At 49.6% G+C, this 17,429-nt stretch overlaps 1 protein-coding gene across 1 annotated transcript; it reads left to right on the top strand.

Annotated features, from left to right (window-relative positions):
- Positions 1-15,448: 15,448 nt before the first annotated feature.
- LOC135914195 (HUWE1-associated protein modifying stress responses-like) lies at positions 15,449-17,150 on the top strand. Its single transcript, XM_065446938.1, has one exon. It carries the CDS (start codon positions 15,540-15,542, stop codon positions 16,332-16,334), a length of 795 nt encoding a protein of 264 aa, XP_065303010.1. The 5' UTR covers positions 15,449-15,539; the 3' UTR covers positions 16,335-17,150.
- Positions 17,151-17,429: the final 279 nt, after the last annotated feature.

Raw genomic sequence — 17,429 nt, 5'->3', positions numbered from 1 at the left:
AATTAAATCAGCATATTCTAATGATGGTCTGATAAGTGTTTTGTAGGCATTTAATTTGACGTGTCGCAGAGTATTGTGCAGCTTCCTTCTTAAGAAAGACAATGTACCTTCGGTGGTCTGACACATGGAGGAGATGTGAGGTTCCCAGTTAAGGTTCGACGTGATGTTTTGTGTGTCGCACCATGAACGGATGGATTGAAGTGACTTGTTTAGTTGGATTTGGAGTCCTATATTACGTGCAACTGTGTATACTACACAATCATCGGCGAAAAGCCGCATTTGGACCATTCCATGAGCATTGAACTTCCATGACTATCACTGACGTACATAAGAAATAAGACACGAGCAAGAACGGACCCTTGCGGAACCGCTGAGTAAATTTCAAGTTGCTGCGAGACATGTTTATCTAGGGCCACACTTCGTTTTCGATTTAATAAAAAGCTGCAAATCCATGAAATTATTTTGCTGTGAATACCAAAGGCTGAGAGTTTTGTGATTATATCTTTATGCAGGACAACGGCAAACGTATTGAAAAATCTAAGAATATTGCGTCTATTTGGTCTCCATCGTTTATTGCATTAGATATTTTGTCCGTTAACTCAGCGAGTTCGGTTACGGTTGACAGACCTGATCTAAATTCGTGTTGGCTGTAAAACACTTTGTTACTTTCTAAACAGGATATTATCGCCTTGAAAATTATGTGTTCCAATAGTTTGCAACAAGCACTTGTTAACGACACAGGGCGGTTGTTATTTAATTCTAATTTCGAACCCGATTTGGGAATTGGAATGATCTTAACGTTGCGCCAATTTTCGTTGTTTCAAGGGAGGTGATAAATATTTTGTGCAGGTACTTGGATACCTGTTTGGCATAATGGTTTAGAAATGAATGAGCAATATCGTCGTAGATAAGGGATTTCTTCAAATCCAATTTTTCTAAAATAGAAATGGTGCCTACTTTGCTTATGGTTAATTCTGGCATGGGCACTATAGGCGGATACGGTTCTAGTAGGCCGTTAGAGGCATCTTTCGTGAAAACAGATTGGAAAAAAATTGCTAAATTCCTTCGCGATACCTCCCGGTTTGGAAATAATGGCATCGGAAATTCTTATTTGTGAAATGGCTTCGTGTTTATCAGCCAAATATCGACAGAATTTCTGAGGGTTCTGCTCCATGAACGAAAGTAAAGTAACGTTGTGAAAATGCGATTTGGCTTCTCCGATTTTATGTTATAATGTAATAATCAGATTATGGGGTGTCACCGTTCGTTCCTTTTTTTCCCGTCGGCGTTTTATCATTCTTTTCATCTGTATTATTTCTCTGGTTACTCATGGGTATTCTCTGCAGATACGCTTTTTCTTTTGCCGAATAATATTAGCTTCGCAAAAAGAAACGATGTCTTTAAAACATGACTACAGTCCATGAAGTCGAGGGTTCGATGGAAGCCCGTCTGGTCGGGATGATGCACGAAGCAATAAAACGATGGACACCGACCAAACGAGCCTTTCGGTCGGTGTCCGTCGTTTTATTGCTTCGTGACCACAGTTCGTTCACGGCTGTCATTCTATTGAAATCCGGCAATTTTGACTCCAGGAAGCTAAACACGGCAGGATCGCCAGGGTGCGTATAATCTTTTACATATGTGGGCAGTGCTTTTTTGTGTTGCCGAGTCGTTGATACGGGGCAGCATAGAATAATCGCCTTGTGATCGGAAATACAGTTTTCAATGAACACAGCAGATTCCTGCAGCGTACTGCTCACGAATACTAGGCCTAGCAGCGATGATGAGGACAAACTTATCCGGGTATCTTCAGTAGCTAGTTGATATAAAGAGAAACTTAAGGCGGTGTCCAGTAGTGATTCCGAACTTCGTACTTCCCGACCGTCGTGTGTAACAGTATTCCAATTTATTCCGGGTAAGTTGAAGTCCCCAGCTACGATAATTTTGACTTTGTATTGGTGTGCTTTAAAAGATAGTCGTGCATGATTTCATGATATTCAAGTGCAGCATTCGGCGGTGTGTACACACCCCCCAAGATTATGCGCTTATCGTAATACGTGAGCCTGCACCATACGCTTTCACAGTACGGAATACCATCTAACACTAAACATTTCAAATTGGTTTTAATTGCTGCTGCTGTCCCTCCTACTCTCGATCTCCTATCTCTGCGAAACAGCCTATATGACGAGGGGTCAATTCCAGAATCCAAGACCGCCGGATGCAGCCATGTTTCAGTTATTACTAATACGTGAGGCTGGTACGACAGGAATCACTGGATCAGATGTTCTGTTTGACCAACTTTTCTTTACTGTACATCGTGCACTCAAGGAAACAATTCTGATTTTCTTCGTGTGCTGTCAGTTTGCATTATTTTTATTACGGCCTCTTCGCGTCGATGGAATGTTATTTTCACTCCGGGAAGAACTGACGCCTTGCTTTATTTCAGTCCTCACATTTTTTATCCGGTCCCAAGTAAATATTTTCCTGTTAACTTTTAGTTTGTCAAACGCTAGCTTTACTTTTGAACCTTTGGCTCTGTCGTTTGTGGAAGACTGCCACAATCGAGATCTTAGCACTCTTTCTTAGCACTCTTTTCGAGAAGTCTTCGGAAATAGAAAACAATGCGTCTTTAAGTTTAGAACAGTTGGAAATAATTTATTTTTTTTTCAGTAAAATCAAACAGTCGGACAATCGGACAGAGTTGGTCCCTGCTTCGGGTGCCTATCCTGTGGATCCGCTCTGGCGATTTTACTTCAAGGCTCAGTTTGTCCTTAAATATAGTATGTTTCACTATGCGTTCAAGACGATGAGAAAAACGAGAACAAGGTAAAAGCGGGAGCCAACGTTTCGACAAGTGGACTGGTCTTCTTCAAGGCGACATTTGCTTTCCTCGGCGCAGTATATATAGGCGGGGTTCTTCTAAAGGGGAGAGGGCGTAAGGAGGGTGGGTGCGGCAACGAGCGAAGGTGTGTTAACGGCGAGGGCAAGGCCGATTCAAATAGGTCGCGAAGCTTCGGGCGAAAAGCGGTTCAGTACAGATTGTCACCGACATCAGCATGGGGGGTTATGGGAGCAGCGATCGAAGCGCGACTATGTTTGGAGGGAACAAACATTGGGAAAGAAAAACGCGTTTTTTAATTCAAACGAGACACAGTTAGATTCATTCAACGAAAATAAAATTCCTAGTCAATTTTATATATTCGTGATGAGTTGAATAAATACGTTTAATTTTATTATTATTAATAAATGCATTTCTTTTCAGCGCCCATCGCTACAGGGGGCGTTGACGCCACTATCACTCGCAGTGCAATGCACGTCTTGAAATGGGCAGAAAGGCGCACTCGTATCACCTGTTGAAATACGCCCCCCTCCCAATTTGTGATTTCTTGCTTGTCGAAGTTTGTCTGAATTTGGTGACGCGGGTAGCTTCATTGCTTCTTAATCTGTTCAGTCAAAAGTAGTGAGTTACGACCACCAGATAATTGTGTAGTTGTTTTCGTGCGACTGCGCTGGCCGACGGACTTGGCATCCGACAATATGATCAGCACTCAACACCTAAAGCTTTCGTCGGCCTCCAAAGAAAGTATGTTCTGTGCAGGGATGCGATTTCGACAACCGTACGGCTGGCCTTTTCCTGCATCGCTTTCCACGCTGAAAGCTCGAAACGCCCATCAAGTCGAATGGCGGGGCATTTGAATATATAGCTCCAAAGGAAGAACAACAAAACGAATGTCGCGCCTTCGAAAACAAAATGACGTCACTTCTGCTTTTAACGGACATGGCGTCACGTTATTTTTTCTTCCGCCGGAAGTGTTCCCACCACATACAGATGGCGCTAAGCCCCATGAACCGGCGATGGACCGCCATGTTTTGAACGTATGGGCTCCTATGGAAGCTTCGCTACCAGGTACATTTACCTTGGCGAGGGTGTAGAATTGAGAACGAAGGAGTGCTGTGCACAAGGCCGGTGACGCGGCCGTGTGTCAGCCGGCGTGTCAAAGGCGTGCGCAGCACCCCTCTATTACCTGCTTCGCTGTTGGTCGTGGGCTATCGTGTCTCTGAGAGAGATAATAGGAGTGGAAGAAAACAGTGCTCGTGAGAAAAATGAATAAAAAAATTGGGCTATGGAATAAATACATAAATAAAAGGAAAAAAAGGAAGAAAAAAAAACACGCTAAGCAACCAAACCAAGGGTCGTGGCCTATAGCTCGAAATTTAGCATAGCGATTAGATTCTAAAGCTTCCTTTGAAACGTTTATGCCTGCTGGTTGCAGTGTTTTGAACTTATGGATAAGGTCTGATTCTCTGTATTTTCTTTTTCGTGCAGTACGAAAGTTTCACTGTAGGATGTAGAGTTTAAGGTCATCAAAGTTGTCACCTGGTTGATTGAAATGCTCGGCGACGGCTTTGTCAAGATTTTTAGCTGTGTCCGCGCGATGTCCGTTTAATCTGACATTCATTGATTGTCCCGTTTCACCGATATATTGTTTCTTACAGAGAATACATTCAAGCATATAAATCACATCCGAAATTGTACAAGTAAAGCTAGATTTGACTTCGTGTGTATAACTATTTGGGCTGCTTTTAATTTTAATGTCACTTTGAAGGTGCCTGCAGGTTTTGCACCTGGGGCGACAACATGCTTTTATTTCGGGGGAGGGATGTTGACTGACTTTTGCGTGCACTAACATGTCTTTAAAGTTCCTGTTGCGGCAATCGGTAACTCTTGGTACATCCAGGAACGCTTTTCTCAGATGCTTGTTACTTGACAATATTGGGTGGTATTTTAGTAGGATGTTGTTTATGCTTGGGAGTGGATTAGAATATTTTGTTATAAAGGCTGGCGCTCGGTCAGATTCTAGTGTAAGCTGTTTATTCGCTAATTAAGACTGTCTCTCCAATCTTGACGCGACATCATAAGTTTTATCGAGAGCAACTTGTGGATAGTTTCTTTCTGCTAGCGATATTTTAACGTAATTTAGGTGGTGGATATAATCGTTGTCTTGCCTGCAGATTCCTATTATACGTTTCGCTTGTACTAGAAAAATTCCTTGCTTGCAGTATCGTGGGTGATGACTGTTGTAGTTTAAATATTGCTGGCTATCCGTAGGCTTCCGGTAAAGTGTCGTTCTCAGTTTTCCGTTTTCTATTTAGACCGTCATGTCGAGGAAGTTGCTTTTACTAGGAGAATGGTGAGCAGTAAATTTAATACTCGGGTGAAAGCGATTGAAATGGCTAATTAAGTCGGTTAGCGCGATTGTGCCATGTTCCCATATTATAAATATGTCGTCAATGTAACGCAGATATGTGTGGGGTTTTAAAGGGTAGGATTTCAACAGCTTTCAAGCTGTCCCAAGAAAATGTTCACATACGTAGGACCGAATGCTGTTCGCATGCTAGTGCCGAAAGTTTGCAGGTAGTGAAAAGAATCAAATTCGAAATAGTAGAGCATGACAACTAACCCAAGGAGCGATAAGTAGACTTCAGGAGCGTGCGCTTGGGGATTGATTGCGAGGGATCTAGAAACGCCTTCAATTCCTTCACTCATGGGAATGTTGGTGTAAAGGGCAGAAACATCCAAAGTGACTAGAATAGCGCAGTCGGAAAGGATTTGGTTGGCGTTGATGCCGTCGATAATTCGAAGGAAGTGCGGCGTGTCTTTAACAAAAGATGGGAGCGTGGTGGGGATGTTTGACAGGTGGTTATTTAAGAATTTAGATACTGACTGGGTAGGTGTGTTGAGATTAGACGCAACAGGCCCGACCTAGGATTTCTACTGCAAATATTTATTTGACGGGAACTTCATGTATTTTAAAAAGAAGATAAAAGCGGCCCGCTTCTTTGTTCTTGGGCATCATGAAGCGATATTCAGATTGCGTGATTAGTTCCCTGGACAGGAGCTGCGCTATTGTGCTTTACGCGAAGTACGGTGTATGCACGAGCTGGAGACATGTTATAATTTATATAGCTTTGTGTTATAATTTGGACATATCAGAAAACACGTTACTCTTTCTAGGAAACTGGAAGACCGAACCCCTGGGAGACCAATTATTTATGTTTGGGTAGATAAAGTCTGAATGCCATATGCTTGGGACGTCGCTGATGGAATAACCTAAACGTTTAAGTAAATTTGGTGAGTATACTGTTGGAACCGCGAGAATAAGCAAGCGCAGACATCTAGCGGCCGGTCTTCTCGTGCAGGTTCGCAGAAAATATTTCGCATGCTCAATCCACATCCCAATCGTGTCCGTGATGACACGTTTTTCAGACCTTGCGGACGTCTTCATTTGGACGTAGGACGTGTGGACATTTTTGGGACGTCTATGGACCGTTTTGTGTCATCTAGGCAAGTGTGGTTCCATGGTACTTTCAGGGGACACTAGACCAGTGTTTCTTATATTTTTAGGCCTTTACAGCCACCCCAGCACATCACAGGCATCGTAACCCATTATACCCGCAGTCATGTTTTAATGCGATAGCGTTAAGGAGCTCGTGCCGCAGAAAAGCCGGTGTCGTCGTTGGTGTCGGCGTCCGCGGCGTTGACCATGAGCGATAAATCACGGCAGGCACTTCATAAATAAAAAGCAACTTCCAAGATGGGCTGGGTGGGAATCGAACCAGGGTCTCCGGAGTGTGAGACGGAGACGCTACCACTCAGCCACGAGTTTGATGCTTCCAAGCGGTACAAACGCGCCTCTAGTGAATGCGGTGTTGCCTTCGAAACGAGCCGTGGAAAGTTATACTGCAGTGTATATCGGTAATTATGAACACGTAACTTACAGAAGTCGCAATTACACGAGTAGCGAAGTGCGTTTCCGCTGCATTTCTTCTGCGCTTTCCGCACACGCAAGCCATCTTGCGGCAAACACAGAAGACCCCCTCCTCTCCATGTAGGGCGCTGCCTCGACAGATGGCGCGCCACGCGCGCATTGGAGCTGTGTAAGGAGCGGTGCGAGGGGGGTCGTTGCCCGGACTTTCTCTCCCCTGACAACGCTTCGCCTTGCTCCGTCTGCAGAATCAAGCGTCCTTCCTTTCTTTAGATCACCATCTGTCTATCTCTCTGCCCGTGCCGATCACGACGTTTGGCTGGCGTGGATCATTTCCCCCTCCGAGATACCGAGTTCTTTGGTTCGTTCCGCTTGCTCAGGAGCACGTTTCGTTGCTGCGCCGAACGCCGCGTTGCTCAACCATATGGCTCGACGCTCACCGCGTCCGATGCGGGGCGCCTCGTAAGTGATGGCTGCCCTGTAGCCCATTGTCTTACACCCCTTGGCGGGTCGACGGGAACGCTGTCGCGTTCCACTCTTGAAGGCGAAGCTTAAGCTTCCTCCAATTTTTTAACATTCTCCCGCCCTTTTAAACATCGATACTGGCGCTCTTTGGTCGTTGTAGCCCTTGCGCCATAAAACAGCATTAATAATAATAATAATCAAGGTGAATAATAAGTAAAGCTAAATGAATATAATGCGCTTCTGGAATAATTACGTCATATTTACGGTGAACAGAGCTTCACTGCGAAAAAAAAAACATATGTTAAGGTGTTCGAGCAGAGAGAGAGAGAGAGCGAGAGAAACAACTTCATTTAGTCGCCTGCAGAACGACACCATGACTAAAAGGCGCCGTGACGCGGGCCCTGACGTCTTCTCAGCGGGTGGTCTCTACTCAACTCCAGCGCGTGTTACTCCCGCGGTCGGTCGCCCTGAGGGGCAACGTTCCGTCGATTGCGCTAGGCCTTTGTCTTTCAAGAGCCGCCGAGACCCGCTGGACGGCCCAGGTTTGGCTTTCGTGGTCGTAGCGTTCCGCCGCAGCCGCGAGTCGCGGCGGAATCGTTGTACTTGTCGAAGCTTCGTCGGGGAACTTGGTGCAATCCCATAGGATGTGCATCAGGGTGGCCTTCTCCCGCTGGCACACGCGGCACCCATCACTCACTTATAATTACGGGTATAGATGAGTCATTAACACTCGGGTGGGTAAGGAACCAGTTTGCAATTGTCTGAACAGCACCGCCTCCGCTCGGCTCAGTCCCGGGTGCGGGGGTGGGAAAGTCCTTCGAGCCAGGCGGTGGCACTTTGTAACTTCGTTGAACGTCGTCATGCGGTCCTTGGCACTACACCACGTTGGACGGTCGGTTGCAGCGGCACGGTTGGTTAGCGCTCGCGCCACTGCGTGTGCCGTCTCGTTGTGGTTATCGTGCTTCTCCGACGCATCGCTGCCCGCGTGCGCCGGGAACCACTTGATTCTCACATACCGATTCTCTCGTTGCAGGTCAGCCGAGCACGGAACGCACACAGCCCCACCACACACTTTGCCCTTTGCATAATTCCGCACTGCACTTCGCGAATCGCACAACACCGTCTGGCACCCGGGGTTGGCAATGGCCAGGGCAATGGCCACCTCCTCCGCCTGACACGCCTCGCGGACCCGTAAGCTCGCCGCTGCCCTCGTCGCGCCGGACGACGCCTCGATGACGGTAGCTACGAACGCCGCGCAGTCTCCCTGGTATTCTGCCGCATCCACGAACCTTGCGTGCACGTCCTTGACGTGAAAGTCGATGAGGGCCTTGGCCCTAGCCGCTCTTCTCTCCTTGTTAAACTCCGGTTTCATGTTTCTCGGGATGAGGTCTGCCCGAATCCGGCGCCGGGTCCCGCCCGGGACAGTAACGTCCCTACTCGCCTTTTTCGCCCCGGGCGTGAAGCCCAAATATTGAAGTATGCGCTTGCCGGCTTCGGTCATACAGAGCCAATCCAGCTGGGCGGTCCGTTGCGCTTCCGCAATTTCCTCGAGGGTATTATGTACCCCCAGGCTCAGGAGCTTGTTGGTGTTTGTACACTCGAATACTCCGAGCGCCGCCTTGTAAGCTCGGCGTATCAGGGCGTTGATCTTATTCTTTTCACACTGCATCAAGTTGTGGAAGGCTGCAACATAGGTGACGTGGCTGATTACGAAGGAGTGCACAAGCCGAATCAAGCTTTCCTCCTTCATCCCGGCCTTGCGGTTGGCGACCCGTCTGATGAGACGTATTGCGTTGGTAATCTTGGCTGTAAGGCGGCAAATGGTCTCGCCGTTGCCCCGTCGCTTGTCTATAATCATGCCGAGCACCAGGATTTTGTCGACCTCCGGGATCACTTGGCCGTTCCTCGTCACGATCTTGATGGCCTCGTAGTCCCTCGGTTCGCTCATATTGCGTCTGATGTACTTCGGTGGTAACATCAGCAGTTCCGACTTGCTCGGTGAGCAGATCAAACCGAAACCGTTCAGTTGGTCTTCGATCGCGTCGACGGCTTCTTGCAGCGTGCTCTCAATGTGACCATCGCTGCCTCCCGGAACCCACAGCGTGATGTCATCGGCGTAGATGGTGTGCCGCACGCCCTCGACGCGAGAGAGTCGCTTGGCCACCCCGATCATAACGAGGTTGAATAACAACGGCGAGATGACCGAGCCCTGGGGGGTCCCCACACTGCCGAGCCTCTTATCTTGGAGCCGTAGATCGCCGGCGCAGAGCTCGGTAGTCCGCCCCGTCAGAAAGTCCTTGATGTAATTGTACGTTCTTGCGCCCATGTTGAGTCTGGACACCTGGGCCAGGATCACAGAGTGCTTCACCTTGTCGAAGGCGCTCTGCAGGCCCAGCCCCAGAATGGCCTTGTTGTCTTTCGTTAGGGTGTCATCGTCAAAGATATCTTTCTTCAACAGAATCATCGCGTCTTGGGTGCCGAGGCAACGCCGAAACCCGATGATTGTGGTGGGGTATAGCCCCGACTCCTCCAGGTAATCCTGTCACCTACACATGAGGACGAGCTCCAGCACTTTGCCCACGTAGGACGTGAGCGAGATGGGCCGGAAGTTGACCGTGTTCGGCGGCTTGCATTGTTTGGGGATGAGGATGGTCTTGGCAGTCTTCCACTGCTGGGAAAGTGACCCCGCCCTCCAGAACTTGTTGTAATAACCGGTGAGGTTTTCGATGCCACATCGCTGAGGTTCTTGAGCGCTCTGTTCGAGATGTGATCCGGGCCGGCCGCCGACTTGCTGCTTAGTTCGTGCAGGGCCGCTCGCACCTCCTCGACGCTGATGTCGTGGTCGAGCTTCTCGTTGGCTTGACCGCCGTACTCGGGGTGCCTTTCCGTGGGTGTAACCGGAAGGTACTTGCTGTCTATGCGTCTGATTACTTCGGGTTCCCCGTGTTCCTTGACTGCTCTGTGAATGATCTTTGCGAGGCGGTCGCGTTGGTGGGATTTTGTTTTAGTCTCGTCTAGCAGATGCCGCATCAAGTTCCAGGTTTTGCCGCAATGCATCTGCCCGTCCGCAGCGTTACAGATTTCGTTCCACTGTTGCGTGCAGAGCAGCCGACAATGGACTTCAATGGCGCGATTCAGCTCCGCCACTTTCTTCCTTAGGCGCCGATTTAGTCGTTGCTTCTTCCACCTGTTTGGGATAGATTGCTTTGCTTCGAATAAGTGCGCGAGGCGGCTCTCAACCTTGTCGACCTGCTCATCCGTTTCTATGATTTTGGTCGCCTCCTTGTCCTTCCCAGCGATGTGGACTGAACATCCTTCTATGTTCTCGACTTCCTCCATCTCCGTTGGTAACAGGCTACGGAAGGCATCCCAATCCGTAAAACTATGTTTTCTGGTGTCCTCCGAGGCCTTGACCTCCTCCGGTATGATGAACTCTACGATGTAGTGGTCGCTGCCGAGCTCTAACCCCGTGTTGTGCCAGGAGATATTTCCCTTCTCGTCGTTCTCCAAATCGAATCGAATACGAATAATTGAGAACGAGCTTCGAATGTACAATGTTGTCTTCTTTCTCAAAAAAGTGAAAATATAAAGAATGCGGGCTGTCCGCTTGGTAAAGAAAGAAAAGAAAAAAAAACTATGCTTATTTACGTTATGTGGCACGTGAAATGCCCTTCACAACTGGACGTTCAGTCAATTAAGGTGCTTGTACTTGACTAACAACTGGAAAGTGATCACATCTGTTGCACTGTGACAATGACAGTAATGATACAAAGGAACAGCATGTCACCAGATGCAACGAACGAAGTGTTTGTTAGTTGCAGTTGCTGAGTTACTCCTTCAGCTCCATTATTTTGAAGGTATGCTAACATTGTGAGACTGTATAATTAATAAATTGCTTTGCCTAAATCAAGACAACAAATTCGCAGGCTGTCTAAGGACAAGGTATGATAACAGAATGACCGGCAATTGTTGAATAAAAGTTGTCTGCTCCATGCGGTCGCTCAAGAACTGGTGTGTCTGCACAAAAACAGGGGCTCTCCAGCATAAGATCACACGAAACAGTCACCACTTCCATCAGGCTTTCCAGAATTCACTACTCGAATTACGGATAACAAAACTTACTGGAGTCCGCAGAGAGAAATTTCTCTCTGCGGACTCCACTAAGTTTTATTATCCATAACATTCTAACTTCGAGTAGTGAATTCTCGAATCGAATGTGAATCCAATAACAAAGCGTAATGAATTCGTATGCGAAATTTTGAATATTCGCAAACCTTATCATATGTGAATGGGCAGGAGGAGGAGGAGGAACTTTACATGGAAGAAAGGTGGAGTGATCGGCTTGAATGATGTAACTCTAGCCTGCTCGTCCACGCTGGAGAATAGGCTGGGTGAACGGCGCAGACAGGGTGTGAGGAGGAAGGATGGTGGTACGGTTAAAGTGACAATGGGAGCTGCACAGTAAACTGCGTCTGCTCAACGCGTACATGCACACTTCAGATTATATTCACCTTCGCGGGTAAGGGTCGACGTTACTGAAGTGTAGCCAGGAGACCATCTATACCGTTTAGCAGCTGTTAGCACCACTGGTGTATTCGCCATATACCACAAGAATAGGGAACATGCCCCCATAAGATTACACCTACGCCATTCCCCCCACATGCACACACGACAGAGAGATAGAAAAAATAAAAAAGACTGAGTGGAAGCTTGCGTCGTCAGCCCAAGCTTTTACTCCCTCCCTGACGTCCCAGGTAGACGGTTCCGAAGTCCTGGCCTACTGACCACTGCCACCGCTGCTCTTTTTTCCATCTCCTTCCTCTCGCTCGGATGAAGTTACCACTTCAGTAGCGGAGGAATCGTTCTATATAGCCGAATTGCAGTCTGGATAAGCCAAAGTCATACCGAGACGGCAAGGCATTTGCGGTTTCCGTCGTGGACACGCGGGGTAAAGTCATCAACCGTGCTTCCGTCCGGACGACAAACCCCGAGGTGGCCGAGCGAGTGGCCATTGCACTCGCCTTGTAAGACGGTCGGAGAGAAAGGGTGTATAGCGATTCGAAAGTGGCCGTCAATGCATTCCAGAAAGGCCGGGTAGCCCGGCAGGCAATTCAAATTCTGAAAGGCGCCAAACACGGCAACACCTCCATACACTCTATCCTTTGGTTCCCTGCCCACGTCGGAGCGATTGAAGGGTTCCTCTGAACCTCAACGAGTCTGCCCACGAGGCTGCGCCTGGCTTTACCGACCACGCTGCCCTCGAATCGGGCGACTTTGTCCCCGGACACATAGACGCTCCTATAACGCACAATGAACTTACTAAATTCTTTTACTTAGAGAGAAGGGTTTTCCCGCCGCCTCACTCCAATCTAGCAGGCCGCAGGTGGTCACACTCAGACTCCCGCAAACGAATTCCTACCCAAATCCGGCGTCCCTTAACAGCATATATCCCGAGATTTATCCGAATTGTTCTTGCGTGGCCTGTGGTGAGGTTGCTACTTTGCCTCATATGCTCTGGGAGTGCGGGTCGCTGGGCCCGAAGTTCACCAAGGAAGAGTGGGACGCGCTCCTGCGAAGTCCTGTCTTTGAGGACAAAATCCTGGCCGTCCAGCGCGCCCACGATCGGGCCGGCAGACTAGATCTGTCAGTCCCGTCGTGGGATTAGCCGGGCGCGCGTTTTATCGCGTTTTGCTGGACCAAATAAAGGGTAATCCACTCACTCACTCAAGCCCAAGTCAAATTTTTTTCAGGTCAGAGGGCTCGGTATTGTGTACAAGGGAGACTGTGTGCTGCTCTAATGTCTATAGACATAGTGAAAGTTTATGATATATAGTATTGAACATAGCATTTTGTTAGGAAAACTAAATATTTTTAAACATTTTTTAACTACCGTATTACACATCTCGGCAACGTCGCAGACACATACCGACCTTCATTTTCTGCGCTTTAACTTGTCACGCCTCCCTTTTGCATATAGGTGTGGTGTTGTAGGACGCAATTTTCCGAAGGATGAGAAGGCGACGAGTGGCGACACGGCACCGCTGAAGCATCGAGAGACAGCTCGCGTGGCATAGAGAGAAAAAGCCGCAGTTTCGCCCGAGAGGCGAAGCATCAATTGCGATAGCAAATTGGTAGACAGCTATACAAAATAAGGATAGTAGTTTTATCGGTTTATGAACTTGGAAACATGCGCTTACTAATTGAATTAACAAGCATGGTGTCAGCGTGCACAGGCTGACATGAACACATCACACTCGATGATCACGGACACTCGCTGTGAAAACACTGGCGGGAGCAAGTGCGGCAGCAGCAGCGAGCGAAGTGACCTTCGTGCTGTCTATCACTTCAACGCAAACTGAGCGGTGAGAACACAGCACGCACAAAGGTATGAGCCGTCTGCAGATCGATTTCAAGATACCGCGCGCGGCCGCACAAAGTATACAGTTGCTGGCGGAGTAGAAGGCGCCCCCCTCTCCTTCCCGCGCTGCCAACCCGCTTTCCTCCCTTTCGCGCACGTGATTGAGCCGTGATCGTCAGTTCCCTTTGCTCCTTCTCGCGAAATACGCAGTTTATGCCGGAGCCCAAGACCACCCTCCCTCCCTCCCTCCCTCCCTCCCTCCCATCCCTCACGGCCTTTCATGCGACGGAAGAGGGCGCGTTTGCTCTCCGCTTTCCTCCCTCACGCGTCCCAGTTTGAGCCTCGATCTCGGCTCCCCTTGCGTGCCTTCACTCCTACATACAGCACACGGCGCGCGGTGACGGTGTTATTGCCCTTGGACTTTATACGTAACATCGCGGCGACGGCAATATGCGCTTGGAGTGTCCATTAATTGATATCGCAATAAAACAAATTTATTGACAAATAACGGTGTGGTAGTTCAAAGCCCCGAGTCCACGCCATCGTTTGTGGATTGTTCAGCGCTGCTTCTACGAAGTCCGCCAGGTACCATTGGTTCTCGAGGCTGGTGGCTTCAGTCAGCCACTGAGCCGTAGGAGTTGGCGAGAGGTGGGTAGGGTAGGGGAGGGGTGGAAGTTCGATAGAGTAGGCATTGCTAGGATACATGCTAGGTATTGAGGTGATCTTGGCAAGGGGGCATAGTGGAAGGTTTTCCATGAGTAGGCTACAAAATAGGTGTATGCGAGCGGACATATGCGGGCAGTGCTTTGTTTTGCTGATATATAGACGTCGGTAAGTGCATGCTTTCACTGATTTTATGGTAGGACACAGATGGGGTCGACAAGTGAAATATTTTCAGAACGCAACCGGAGATTCGGGTGGTTCACTCTGGCAGCTGTGTGTTGGCGAGGTCTCAGGTCGGCGTTGACCAGTGTGTCAACGACGTAGCACGAAACTCCGCTGGCATAGGCGCTATCGTGGCACCGTGTGATCGTATTGTGGGTTGCCTGGGTATCCTGAGCATGTGCACTTTTCGTGGCACAGTTTTAGGTCGCGGGTTAAAAGGCCGACGAAACCGACGGCCCGTAGGTGAAGATTTCAAAGTATCGTTCTGCAGGTTCGCGCACCATCGTGCGTGTAGCGCGCTTGCTTGACGGTCTGCAGGTTGCGGAATGATAAGAGGGCGGTGAAAGCATCTCATGGTCGCAAGCGTGCGCTTGAGTCGTTGTTTATGCACATAATGAAACGTCTCTGTTTCGGTGGCCGCTGCTGCCGGTGGGCTAGGGTGCGGCGCCTCGTATGAGAACAGGCTTTGCTGAGTAGGATGAGCTGTTGCCGCGATAGAAAGTGCGCATGGCATAAATGGCGGGTCGTGCGAGGGGACGTGTACAACCGAATCAGCATTGGGGGTCATGAGCATACTGACATGTCGGCTGAAGGGCTTGACGCGCGGAGGTACGTATGCCGATGCAGGTGGCTTGAGGCACGGTTAACGAAGGCTCAACAGGCGTATATGCGTCCAGGACGGGACGGGTGCTCAGTCTGAACTGGCGTCAAGGCCCGGCAAGCAAACCATCCTGGCCGCTGCTGTTCCTGCTGATGATGATGCAGCTCATTCGTGGAGCGTACTCATTAAGGGTGATAGGCCAGGAATCAGGGGACAGTTTAGCGTAAGGGAAATATTTAATCAAAGGGGAGAAACGAAATATAAACTAGGAAAGACCAGAAAAACAAGAATGGCCGCTGGCTCAGTGATCTTCTGGGCTCGAGCTCGCTTCGTCTTCCTTGACATCCGGATTGCACCCGATAGTAGCGCCGCTACAGGTTGCTACGCGCCACCCGTTGTGGCTGCAGCGTCATCGTTGTTAGTAGTGCGACGGCAGTAAAGCCCGTCAAACGACACAAAAACCATGGCTGAACGAGCCGAGGAGTTGGACTCGTGGATTACCAATTTGGAGCGACAGTGCATCGAGGAGGTTGAACAGGCGCCCGATTTGGAGAGCCAGGTTCAGAGCGAACGCGACACATCGTCTCAGAAGCTGTGGCTCCTCTTTCAGAACACGGCTACCTGCGTAGCCCAGCTGTACACAGATCGCCAGAATGAAGTGTCTCAGTGGGTTCCCTTCCAAAACGCCGCTTCGAGCGTCACTAACCTCTACAAAGAGTGCCTGGAGGCTCAGCAGAGGGTGAGCGAGCTGGACTACCAGTGGGGCTACCAGCGTTGCATCAAGGACCTGTTGGCGTGGGCCAAGAAGCACAAGCGCCATATTAGGCGCGAGGAACTGCTTGCCTTCCTGTGTGGTAAAGCACCGCACCATCCCCACCAGTATCACGACTGGGCCTCGCCCAGGCCAACCCTGTACTTCGAGCCCCGCGTGGCGGCCACTGCACCGCCGTCATCGATGCTGAACCTTGCCACCGCCGAGGAGCACTCGGCCGTCGTGGGGTCGGGGGACCCTAACAGCGTGAACCTGGACACGTTCCGCGGGGCTCTGGCCCTCTCTTCGACTCTGGGTTCAGGCCGAGTCCACAGCGAAGACAGTGTGTCACCGCCCGGGTTCCGCAGTGCGGCCAGCCTGAGCAGCTTCACCGCCGAGGAGTTCTCGCGCCACGTTGAGCCTCGCAAGCGGACTACTCCGGAAAGCACGAGCCCCGGAGATGTCGTGATGGACTCACCGACGCACAAACGGCCACGCCTCATCTGAGTTCTCTTTTCCTCGCTGTGCGCCAAAAATAATAACAATAACAAAAATAAATTTCTCGCCGCCGCCGTGTGCCGTCGCAGGCTTTCTCCTCCCCGACCTGCTTCAGACCGAGTCCTGCAATTGTGCACAATGAAAAACCTGCTGCAAAAAAAAGAAAGAAAATAAGAAAACATCTCGAAAGGAACATCTCGTGAGCGTCGCTTGTCGTCGTCTGTCGCAACATCGTTGTGCAGCCCCGAAGAGAGTGGTCGTGGACATATGTCAGACGTTATGGCGATGTGTTGCAGAGGCAGTTTATCTTTGGCGAGGCTGATGCGTGAAGGACTGAAGTTTGAGACCTTACAAGCATCGCGTTTTGTTTCACGCGGCCCCTGCTGTCGTGGGACTGTGCGATCACTGTCAACGGGCGTGGATATCGTGCAGACGGCTGGGAACCGGAAGTCAGGGTGGACTCCGACTTCGTTGCTAGCTGCTCGGTAGATTGAAGTGCTCAGTGAGTACTGCAAACAGCCATGTCGAGTGCGTGTCCCGGCAGTGGCTTGTACGACACGTGCATTCTTGTGTCTTTCGCAGAAGCGTGCTGTATGGAGTCACAACGGAAACTCGGTGAGCCGACTAAGGCCAGCCTCAGCTGGGATAGATGCCACTTGATCCTGCAACTACTCAACGCTTGCCAAACGTCCGTGCCGCACGCTGCGAGCTTAATTTCTTTTCCGCAGTCCGCGCTCAGTGAACGCCTGTTGGCAGGGCATGTAATTTTGGGCCGATGTCATCGGCGTGTGTGCAGAGTTCTAAAAAATGCCGGTGGCGACGAGATTCTTGTGTTGGTCTGAGCCTAGCATACTAGCGAGCCCTGTTCCCGGGTAAGAACTTGGCAAAGCTTATCGAATTTTCTGCGCTCTTTCTGGTACGAGTCTATGCTTGGGGTATTTGGTTCGCGTTCGAGTGGCCTGGTTGATCAGCGGATGTTGGGAACGTGGTTTAACGTCTCGCCAGACGAGCTAGTTAGTTGCTCATTGCCCGAGAGTCCCGTGTGTCCAGGAACCTATACAATTTCTACCGCTTCTGTTAGGCACTGTTTTGGTTGATTACTAT

The sequence above is a fragment of the Dermacentor albipictus genome, chromosome 1 (genome assembly GCF_038994185.2).
Source record: "Dermacentor albipictus isolate Rhodes 1998 colony chromosome 1, USDA_Dalb.pri_finalv2, whole genome shotgun sequence".
Classification (NCBI taxonomy): Eukaryota; Metazoa; Arthropoda; class Arachnida; order Ixodida; family Ixodidae; genus Dermacentor; species Dermacentor albipictus.
Note: the sequence above shows the minus strand (reverse complement) of the source record. Positions and strands in the feature narration are given on the sequence as shown.

Excerpts from the sequence above, each read along its gene's own strand:
- LOC135914195 (XM_065446938.1), top strand. The coding sequence starts at position 15,540 with ATGGCTGAACGAGCCGAGGAGTTGGACTCGTGGATTACCAATTTGGAG.